General features: G+C 35.9%; 1 protein-coding gene across 8 annotated transcripts in view; it reads left to right on the top strand.

Annotated features, from left to right (window-relative positions):
- Positions 1-12,056, top strand: part of PTPN2 (protein tyrosine phosphatase non-receptor type 2) — a 124,543-nt gene that overhangs the window by 85,455 nt on the left and 27,032 nt on the right. For all 8 annotated transcript variants that reach the window (XR_004957037.1, XM_036244447.1, XM_036244448.1 and 5 more), the window contains one exon: positions 11,437-11,646. Coding sequence is in view for 7 of the 8 variants with exons in the window: in XM_036244447.1 (XP_036100340.1) it covers positions 11,437-11,646 (210 nt within the window). In the remaining variant the exon portion in view is untranslated. The remainder of the gene's footprint in view (positions 1-11,436; positions 11,647-12,056) is intronic.

Here is a 12,056-nt window from a genome sequence, read left to right as displayed (position 1 = left end):
CCAATCAGAAAAACAAAAGGAAAAAACTATTAAAAAACAGGAAGACAGCTTAAGAGAACTGTGGGACAACTGTAAACGTAATAATATTCGCATCGTCGGAGTCCCCGAAGAAGAAGAAAATGAGCAAGGGATAGAGAATATATTTAAAAAAAATAGTGACAGAAAACTTCCATAATTTGGTGAAGGAAGAAGGCATTCAAGTTCAAGAAGCACAGAGAGTCCCAAGTAAGAAGAACCCAAACAGGCCCACACCAAGACACATAGTAATTAAAATGCCACAAATTAAAGACAAAGAGAGAATCCTAAAAACAGCAAGAGATAAGCAACAGATTACCTACAAAGGAAACCCGATAAGACTCTCAGCTGAACCCAAGACTACTCTACCCAGCAAGGCTATCATTCAAAATAGGTCAAATAAAGAGCTTCCCAGACAAAAAAAAAGACTAAGGGAAAACATTAGCACCAAACCAGCACTGCAAGAAATGTTAAAAGGACTGCTGTAATTAGCAGTTAGAAATGGGAAGAAAAATAGAACCACACTAAACAAAAATGGCAATAAATAAGTACATATCAATAATCACCTTAAATGTAAATGGATTGAATGCTCCCATAAAAAGACACAGAGTGGCTGATTGGATAAGAAAGCATGACTCATTTATATGTTGTTTACAAGAGACCCACCTCACAACAAAAGACTCACATAGGTTGAAAGTGAAGGGATGGAAAAAAATTTTCCAAGTAAATGGAAAGCAAAAAAAAGCTGGGGTAGCAATTCTCATATCTGATAAAGTAGGTTTCAAAATGAAGACCATAACTAGAGACAAAGAAGGCCAGTACATAATATTGAAAGGATCTATCCAACAGGAAGATATAACCTTGATAAACATATATGCACCCAATGTAGGAGCACCAAAATATATTAAAAATCTTCTGGAAGATTTCAAGGAGAAATCGACAACAATACAATCATAGCAGGGGACTTCAACACCCCGTTGACAGCACTGGATAGATCCTCTAGGCAAACAATTAGCAAGGAAACAGAGACTCTAAATGAAGCACTAGACCAAATGGATTTAATAGATATCTACAGAGAATTACACCCCAAAACTACAGAATACACCTTCTTCTCAAGTGCACATGGGACATTCGCAAAGATAGACCACATGATAGGACACAAACTAAATCTCTACAAGTTCAAGAAGATTGAAATCATATCAAGCATCTTCTCAGATCACAATGGCATGAAACTAGAAATCAATTGCAACAAGAACATGCAAAGACATTTCAACACATGGAGGCTAAATAGCATGTTATTAAGCAATGAATGGGTCACCGAGGAGATCAAGGAAGAAATTAAAACTTCCTGGAAACCAATGAAAGAAAATGAACATACAACAACACAAAATCTATGGGATGCAGCGAAAGCAGTTCTGAGAGGGAAGTTCATAGCACTAAGGCCTACCTGACAAAACAAGAAAAATTTCTAATTGACCGTCTAACCTCACAACTTAAAGAATTCGAAAGCAAACAAAAAGAAAATCCCAGAGCAAGTAGAAGGAAGGAAATAGTAAAGATCAGAGCAGAAGTAAATGACATAGAGACCAAAAAAACAATTCAAAGGATCAATGAAACAAAGAGCTGGTTTTTCGAAAAGATAAACAAGATTGATAGACCCTTAGCTAGACTCACCAAGAAACAAAGAGAGAGAACCCAAATGAACAAAATCAGAAATGAAAGAGGAGAAGTAACAACTGACACCACAGAAATACAAAAGATCGTTAACAACTACTATGAACAACTATATGGCAACAAATTCGACAATCTAAGCGAAATGGACAAATTTCTAGAAACACAGTCTCCCAAAACTGAACCCGGAAGAGATAGAAAACTTGAACAGACCAATAACAGCTAACGAAATTGAAGAGGTAATCAAGACTCTCCCAGCAAACAAAAGCCCAGGCCCAGATGGCTTCACATTCAAAAAAGAACTAACACCCATTCTCCTCAAACTATTTCAAAAATTTCAAGAAGAAGGAAGACTTCCAAACACATTCTATGAGGCCAGCATAATTCTAATTCCAAAACCAGAAAAAGACACTACGGAGAAAGAAAACTACAGGCCAATATTCCTGATGAACATACACGCCAAAATGCTGAACAAAATACTAGCAAATCAGATCCAGAAATGCATCAAAAAAAATTATTCACCATGACCAAGTGGGATTCATTCCAGGGATGCAAGGCTGGTACAATATTCGCAAATCAATAAATGTGATACACCACATAAACAAATTGAAGAATAAAAACCACATGATCATATCAATAGATGCTGAAAAAGCATTCGACAAAATCCAACATCCATTTCTGATAAAAACGCACAGCAATGTGGGAATAGAGGGACCATATCTCGACATAATAAAGGCCATATATGAAAGACCTACAGCCAACATCATACTCAATGGATAGAAACTAAAAACATTTCCATTAAGAACAGGAACAAAACAGGGATGTCCACTTTCGCCACTCTTATTTAACATTGTACTGGAAGTCTTCGCCACAGCAATCAGACATGAAGAAAAAATAAAAGGGATCCAAATTGGAAATGAGGAAGTGAAACTCATTCTTTGCAGATGACATGCTATTATACATAGAAAACCCTAAAGACTCCATCAAAAATCTACTATACTTAATAAATGAATTTGGCAAAGTAGCAGGATACAAAATTAACGTCAAGAAATCGATGGCATTCTTGTACACCAATGATGAACTCACAGAAAGAGAAACTGAAAAAGCAATCCCATTTACCATCGCGCCAAAAAAATTAAGATACCTAGGAATAAATTTAACCAAAGAAATAAAGGACCTATTCACAGAAAACTACAGGTCATTGAAAAAAGAAATAGAGGAAGATATAAAAAAGTGGAAGCACATACCCTGTTCATGGATTGGAAGAATTAACATCATTAAAATGTCCATACTACCCAAAGCAATCTATGGATTCAATGCAATCCCCATCAAAATACCAACGACATATTTCATAGAACTAGAACAAATACTTGAAAAGTTCATATGGAACCAAAAAAGACCCCAAATAGCCACAGCAATCTTGAAAAAGAAGGACAAAGTAGGTGGGATCACAATACCAGATAATCAGGTTATACTACAAAGCGACTGTAACCAAAACAGCCTGGTACTGGCACAAGAACAGGCATATAGACCAGTGGAACAGAACTGAAAACCCAGAAATGGACCCAAGGCAATACTCTCAATTAATATTTGACAAAGGTGGCAAGAGCATACAGTGGAGTAAAGACAGCCTCTTTAATAAATGGTGTTGGGAAAATTGGACAGCTACTTGCAAAAAACTGAAACTAGACCATCAACTTACACCATACACAAAAATAAACTCAAAGTGGATAAAAGACTTAAATGTGACCCATGAATCCATAAAAATTCTAGAAGAAAATGTAGGCAACAAAGTTTCGGACATCATACGGAGCAGAATTTTCACTGATACATCACCTAAGGCAACAGAAACAAAGGGAAAAATGAACACATGGGACTACATCAAATTCAAAAGCTTTTGCACAGCAAAAGAAACAATCATCAAAATGGAAAGGCAACCCGCTGTATGGGAGAACATCATTACCAATGATGTATCAGACAGATAAGGGGTTAATTTCCAATATATAGAGAGTGCTCATACAACTCAACAAAAGGAAGACAAAGAACCCAATTAAAAAATGGGCAGTGGAGCTGAATAGACACCTCTCCTAACAGGACATACAAATGGCCAAGAGACATATGAAGAAATGCTCAACATCACTAATCATCAGAGAGATGCAAATTAAAAGAACAATGAGGTATCACCTCACAACTGTCAGAATGGCCATCATCAACAAATCATCAAACAACAAGTGTTGGTGAGGGTTTGGAGAAAAGGGGACTCTAATACACTGCTGGTGGGAATGCAGACTGGTGCAGCCACTATGGAAAACAATATGGTGTTACCTCAAAAAGTTAAAAATTGAACTTCCATTTGACCCAGTGATCCCACTTCTAGGAATATACCCTAGGAAGCCTGAAACACCAATCAGAAAGAATATATGTATCCCCCATGTTCATAGCAGCACTATTTACAATAGCTAAGATCTCGAAACAGCCCAAGTGTCCATCAGTAGACGAATGGATAAAAAAGCTGTGGTACATATATGCAATGGAGTACTATGCAGCGGTAAGAAAGAAAGATCTCTTATCCTTTGAGACTACATGGAGGGACCTGGAAAGTATTATCCTAAGTGAAATAAGCCAAGCAGAAAAAGACAAATACCACTTGATCTCACTTATATACGGAATATAATGAACATAACAGTCTGAGGAATATGGTAGACCCAGAAACATGGAAGTGGGGCACAGACTGACATCCCTCAGAAGAGGGGTTGGGGCGGTTGGGAAGAGATAAACCACAGAACTTATATGCATGTATGCATGACCAATGGACATGGACAACTAAGCCGGGGACGGGGTGGGGTGGGGAGGGGGGTTCCAATGGGGTAAAAAAGGTGAAATTTCTGTAACAAAGAAAAAAAAAGGAATATATCTAGTCTTTAATGTGAGATACTGTTTTAGTTAACTATTAGGTAGATTAATTTATTAACATGATTATTAACCAAAAAAGCTTTATAGAGAATAGGAGGGATATACATAAAAGTACTATTTAGATATGAAGAAATACTTTTATTGTTGATCTCTTGGAACACCACCATTTTTATTTATGCTGTAAGCAGAAGTGCATACTATGTGCTTAAGGCCCAAGTCCAGATTTCCATGACATCCATAACATTTTATTATGTGATCTTTTTAGATCATCTAAGGCTCAGGGTTGTGAATTACAAAGCTTAGACTTATTTTTAAATTTCCCTTACTGTATTTATTCTGCACATATGTATTCCATTTACATATGTCTGAAGCTGCATTGAGATACAGCAACAGCTATTTGATACTGGACTGTACAGTGCTATTCCCAGAAACAGAACTGCATTTGCATAAACTTTTCATGGTTCTCTGAATCATCTTCTCTTGGTATTTTATCCCAGGTACCTCATCTACTTTTGGCATTAAAATGAAGAAGACCATAGAAATTTTCCCTGTTTCTGAAACCTGATTGAAAATTGATTATATCTCAAGTAATGAAATAGAATGACTTTTGTATTTTGTTTATTAGTTTGCAAAGCACTTTCATTTGACCCACAGCCTTCCTAGAATGTGGATAGAATAAATATTCCTAATATTCCTGTATTTCTTTTTTTTTTTCCTAACTAAAATCTATTAGGTTAAAGGACCCCCCTCCCCCCAATAAATAGATTACTCAGCTAATAAGTGACAGACCAGAACTCAAATCCACATCTCCTAACTTCTAATGACATGGGGTTAAGTATTTTGAAAAAGATGCTAATTGTTGTAAAGGAAGATTCTTTGTTCTAAAGCATCTTTCTGAAGTTGATGTCACCATGTGAGCTGGCCAACTACTATATTTTAGTTGCTAGCAACTGTGTGATCTGTTACTGACCTGGGTTTGGTACTATAATTAAATAGCAACAGTTTGTTTATGTTCTAGTTTACGATCTTTAGTAAGAACTAGGAATGTTAGAAGGATAAAATAGCCCTGGCTGGTTTGGTTCAGTCGTTGGACCAGAGAGTCCGGGGTTCGGTTCCCGCTAGGGGCACGTACCAAAAAAAAAGAGAAGAAGGATAAAATAGCATTTCAGTATAAGAGGTAGAATTGTATTTGGTTAAATATTTAGACTCTGGAACCAGATGGCCCGGGTTTAAATCCCAGTTTACTGCTCCTGGTTGTGTGATTGGTCTCATTACTTAACCTCTGTGCCTCAGTTTTCTCATCTACATAATGAGGATAATGATGGCATTGTTAAGGATCAAGTTAATTAATACCATAATAGTGCGTAAGACTCAGTGCAGGATCCACAGTTATTAACCTTAGTTGTCGATATCTGTTTTCTCTGTAATATTAATGAATTGGAAGGACAGTTGCAGAAGCAAGGACAGTTGAAAAGAACAAATTTAGGGAGAAAGAAATGACGAGGGAGTGAGAAGAGGTGATGGAGTAGGTGAGTGATGGCCAACCTCACCTGCAGATCTTTGTTGAGATTCCTAAGCTTCAAAAAACCAGTTGGCTTCTAAGGAGTCTGGCTTGTATCTATTAACAGATTCAGGGCCAAAGCTGTTTGTGCAGGCCCTGCTGTTTTACAGACCTCTTGTCTAATGGAACAGTAAAGCTACATACCAGCAATTTTTCCAGTGTCCTGATTAGAGCTAAGAGTTTGAACTTTTGCCCCTGAATGAAGAGATTCCATTTCTGCTTTTAAAGTGGCCCTGTGGCTTAAGCTATGAAGATAGTTTTGAGGGGCTTTTAAAATATAAGATCATCAAGAGTACTTATTTGTCTTTTAGGCTCTTCTTTTTAGTTGCCCTTCACTATTTTCCATTATTGTTGCCAGCTTTATGTTTATCAAGTTCCAGGAATACTATTCTGATACCATCAACTGGCCTTCTATTTCTCTGTTTCTGTAGATTTGCTCAAAACAGATGAGTGCCTAAGTATTATGATGGTTTAGCTGGAATTTGAGGCAAAATAGCTTAAAGGTTTATTCCATCTGGAATGTCCTCCTCTCTTCTCAGCCTATTTATAGCCTTCAAGTGCTACCACTTGTGCCCCATTTTTTACTTAGATCTTAATATATCTATGATGCATTTATTTTTGACAGCCTTAAGCTTCTTGCCATAATTTAAATTTTACCATTTTACTGGCTTGTTCACTGTGTGTGTGTATTATATATTTTGACTCCATATAACAAGGTTTTCAAGTCCCCATGGGCACAGTCCTTACCTGTCACTTTTGAGTTCCCCTCTGCCATTGTACTGAGTACATTGTTAACCATACTACACCTGAGTGGTTATTCTCAAACACAGGTATGATCCTTCCACCATGCTCTACAAACCTTCCGTGGGCAGTGCAGAAGTCAGACCCAGCCCATCCTGGTCCTTGTCTACCTGCCTAATCTCCTCAGGCACTCAGATATGTTCTTGCTAAAAGAGTTATACTTCTCACATAGGTTTTTCCTTGGGGGTCCATGCCTCTGTGTATTGCTTTTTTCTTTGCTTAGAATGAAAACCCCATGCCTAAATATTCCTGTCACTCTCCTCTCCTTCAGATTTGGTGAGTTCTATTAATCTTTCAAAATAAATCAAAGTAAGTAAAATTTAACATGGACAGTATAATGCTTCTGGCAAAAATAATGAAACTGAACTAAGGTAGTGACAATGAGAGCACAGATTTGGTATATTAAATCTGTATTTAGGAGATAGAGTTAACAAACTTAGCTACTCTTCAGGTGCAGAGGAAATATTAAGTGAAGAAATTGAAAATATGGACAATTTTACAATTGATTTGAGCCTGTTAGGGGCTACGATAAAGGCAGTTAGTGAGTATAATAGTTTCAGAAATAATGTCTATTAAGCATTTATTATTTGCAAGCATATGTTAGGCACCTTGCATTTATTATTTCATTTGTTTCTCACAATGGCTTTGTAAGGTAAGTACTATTTTTAACCCTATTTATAGGTGATGAAATTGGGGCTCATGAAAGTCTTTTGGAATCATAATCTTAGTACCTCTATATATGCTAAAATTGTAAAAATAATTAGGCCTGGAGCCATAGAGCTATTTAGATTTTGTAATATTAATTAGAAAATATATGATCTTTTGTATATTGATGATAAAAATAATAGTTAAATGGCTTCTTTAGACAGCATACACTTAAATTGCCATTGCCATAAAGCCTATCAGCTTCCCATTGTCTTAAACCTGTTCAACTTTTATAGATTGTCTTTCCAGCTTCCATATACAGTGTAGGTCAGAAGTAGGTTTACTGTGGTGAGTATGTGAAACACAGAGTTTATTTATTGATTTATTTCTAATATGTTTTTCTTTAGAGAGAGGAAGGGAGAGAGATAGAAACAGTGATGTGAGATAGAAACAGTGATGAGCTGCCTCCTACAGGCCCCTACTGTGGATCGAGTCCACAACCCGGGCATGTGCCCTGACCGAGAATTGAACTCTAGGGCCTCTCAGTCCATAGGACGACACTCAATCCACTGTCGGGCACAGAGTTTATTCTTGTATTATTTACTCATTATTGTATTATTTTCCATACAAACAATTTTGAGCTACTTTTGCCCAACCCTGTATAATGAGTTTGATACTTTTATTTAAAGACTTTAAATGTAGAATTCTCCTTTTAAAAATGTTAATGAGATTTTTGCTTTAAAAAGAATAGTGAACCACTGACATTTTTATGTAGAGTGTGGTATACATAATGCAACATTTTACAGAGAAAACATGGCAGGCTTGTAGGGAGCAGCTAGAAAAGGGAACAGCTGTGCAATTGTGGATGCAAACCAGTTGATGTGTGTGGTGTGAGGTACTGCAGGAAGGGGATGGAAGGGACCGACTGAGCATCACCAAATGAAAACTGATGTGTCTTGGTGACTTAGGAGAAGGAAAGGGTGCTTCCAGTTTTGAAATACGGAGTTTGTCAAATATTCTAAAGTCTAAAAGTAGAGCTTGTTTGGACTAAAGATTAATTTTGTTTTAGTTCTATCCTTTGGCAAGCCTTTTTTCTCCACATGAAAAAGAGGGAAAGGGGGTCCAGTCATGCATATAAACATTTCTTTTATACCACAGAGTAAGCATAAAGCTCTTACTACTTTATGTGGTCTTTTGGGATTTATGTGGTTTTGTGAGCTGTGTTTTTTAATCTTTGTTTTTTCAGTAGGAGTAAATTAATAAAGAAGTTTTGTAGTCTAGTCTGGTAGGAGAAGAAAAAGACTGATTTTTAAAAATCTATTAGTGTAGAAGACTATATTATACAAATAGTCCTGAGCATTTCTGGGAACTGGCTTTGAGTATCTCAGACAGCATGACCTGAATTAAAAAAAACAAACAAACAAACAAACAAAAAAAAACACAAGGGACCACTAGTTTGAGCCAAAATCATACAAGCAAATAAATAAAAGGCAAGCAGTCGTTTAGGACTGTGAGGTAACCATAGGTTTTGAGCCAGAAGGTGATGCAATAATTGAGCATACACCACTTAGGGGCACTGGGCCACACCCTAAGGAGCACAGCTCGAATGCAAACAGGGTCTTGGGGCCACTCCACCCTCCTCAAGACCAGGGAGATCCAGCAGCTTCACACTGTACCTGGTTTAAACTCACATTGATCAAGTCTGGCTCTGCTGTGCACAGTCAGCACTCATGATAGCTAATGACTACAGCAGGTAGTTGTCAGGTTGGTCCCTGTCTATTTATGACTTTGTAAAATCCTTTTTAATTAGGAATGTTTTAAATACCTTTCTATAATACAGTAAATTTATTTATTTTTTACATACAGTAAGATACAATCTTTTTGGTGTACAGTTCTGAGTTTTAACAATGCATTTAGGCCCTGGCCTGTTTGGCTCAGAAGTTGAGCATCGTCGGCCTGTGGACCAGAGAGTCCTGAGTTCAGTTCCTGCTAGGGGCAAGTACCACACATACACACACAAAAATGCATTTAGTTGTATAACACCCTCCCCCATGAAGATACAAAACAGTTCTAGCACCACCAACATTCCCCCCACAAATTTTCTCATGCTGCTTATGCACAATCAGCCCTACTCCTCATTCCCAGCTCATCGAAACCACTGAGCTGCTTCTGTTCCTATAATTTTGCCTTTCACAGACTGTCATATAAGTAGGATCATACAGTATATACCTTTTATTTATTTTTCTTTGAAAACATGATTTTATTTTTATTTTTTAATGTTTTATTTATTTTTAATACAGATGCCCCCCCCCCCAGCATTATTGTCTATGTCCTTGTTTACGCATACATGCATATAAGTTCTGTGGTTTATCTCTCCCCCCCCACCCCCACCCATCAGTATATATGTTTTAGAATCTGCTTCTTTCACATACCATACTTAATTTGGAAATGTTTTGAAGTCTAGTAACCACAGTGATCATTTTTATTGGTAATTGGGAAATCTTATAGTGTCCCAGTATATTGAGAGCCTGTGGATCATGGTGTATTTGAAATTATGAAAGCTGTATATTGAGAACAGTTAGTCACTAAAACTATATAACTAAACTTTTAAAAATATATTTTTTAAATTTCTGCACTATTTTATCAGTTTTATAACTGATATAATAGTCTGGGACTTAGGACTCTTAATTTCTACTACAAAAGAAATTTTACTTATTTTTTAATGAAAGCTAACTTTAGTTTTGAAAATTTGTATTGAAAGCAGGATGCTATTATAGTAATAATGTTTAGCTAATAACCATTAAAAATATCGTGGCTTTTTATGTTGCTTCTATGGCTTCTCCCTCCAAAAAAGTCTTATAATAAAACTGAAAAAATTGTGCAAAGACATGTTAGAGGATTATTGCTTTGTTTACAGAAGTAAAGCATATAAGGCACAGAAGTGCTCCTTGGGGCAAAAGGCAATTGGCAAAAGCTAAGGAACATTTTCATAATGAGTTAGTCAGAAATATAAGATCATCAGGAATATCCAGGAAGTGATAGTGAATGCTAAGCAGGCTTTAAGAGACAACAGGAAACATTTAGCATGTTGGTGAACCATTTTAGCATATCAGCAAAGGCATATAAACAGTTTTAGGACTAGAAATTTATTACTGTGGGGAAAAGTATCAATTAAAAGAGCAATTTCAATTAAAAATGTAAAGATTATTTTTTAGAAGTTAATTCTTGAGTTGTGCTTCTATACCTTTATAAGCAGAATCTAAAAGATAATTCATAGAATGGAAAAAATTGTTCCTAAAATAAATTTGGAATTCTCTTAAAAGGGAAACCATTGAAGAATGTAAAATTATACTAGTAGACATTTTTTAAAATAGGGAAAAAAGAATCCACTCGTCATCATTATGAATTAAAACAATTCACAACATACATGGTACAAGTTAGTGGTTAAAAACCCAAATGCTATAACAGACTGCTTTTTCAAATTCTGGCTCTGCCATTTTCTAAATATGTGACCTGGGATAAAGTACTTAAACTTTTGGCTCAGTTTTCTCATCTGGAAAATGGTTTTTAATAAGATTATTGTATGGTCAATACATCAAAAGCTTGGAACACACCTGTAAAATAATGTTAGCTATTATTAATATATTCTAAATTCTAAATAAAATCTTTCCAAACTTGTGTAAATGATTATAAAAAACCAAAGGAAAAATGACAGTACATAAATTCCATAGAATTAAAAGCATTACACAAAATCCATAATCTCTCTGAAGTTGTTTTTTAAAAGAAAAAAAATTAAAACTAACTTTTCTTCCTTCATTTTTACCTTTTAGAGTGGTGAAACCAGAACAATATCTCACTTTCATTATACTACCTGGCCAGATTTTGGAGTCCCTGAATCACCAGCTTCATTCCTCAATTTTTTATTTAAAGTGAGAGAATCTGGTTCCTTGAATCCTGAACATGGGCCTGCAGTGATCCACTGTAGTGCAGGCATTGGGCGGTCAGGCACCTTTTCTCTGGTAGATACCTGTCTTGTTCTGGTAAGTGCTTCTTTATGACATATTTGAGGCTTGTTTACTGGTTTTTGGTTTTTTTGGGTTACAACTTTATTGAAATCTAATTGATATGTATTTTAAGATTATATTTTGATAAGTTTTTTTTTATATGTATAGACATGAAACCATCACAACACTCAAAATAATGAAGATATCCATCACTCCAAAAAGTTTTTTTATGTCTTTCTTTCCTCCTGATCCTCCTTGTCTTCTACTACCTCCCTTCTGTTGCTCCAAGGTGACCACTGATCTTTCCTTTATTATAATTTAATTTGCATTTTCTAGAATTTTTGTGAATAAAATACATAGGATCTATATTTTGTCTGGCTTCTTTCACTTCAAAAATTATTTTGAGATAGATTCCTGTTCTGCATGCATCAGTAGTTGTACCCTTT

Source organism: Molossus molossus, unplaced genomic scaffold (genome assembly GCF_014108415.1).
Source record: "Molossus molossus isolate mMolMol1 unplaced genomic scaffold, mMolMol1.p scaffold_m16_p_6, whole genome shotgun sequence".
Taxonomy (NCBI): domain Eukaryota; kingdom Metazoa; phylum Chordata; class Mammalia; order Chiroptera; family Molossidae; genus Molossus; species Molossus molossus.
This window is presented reverse-complemented; position numbering and strand designations above follow the sequence as displayed.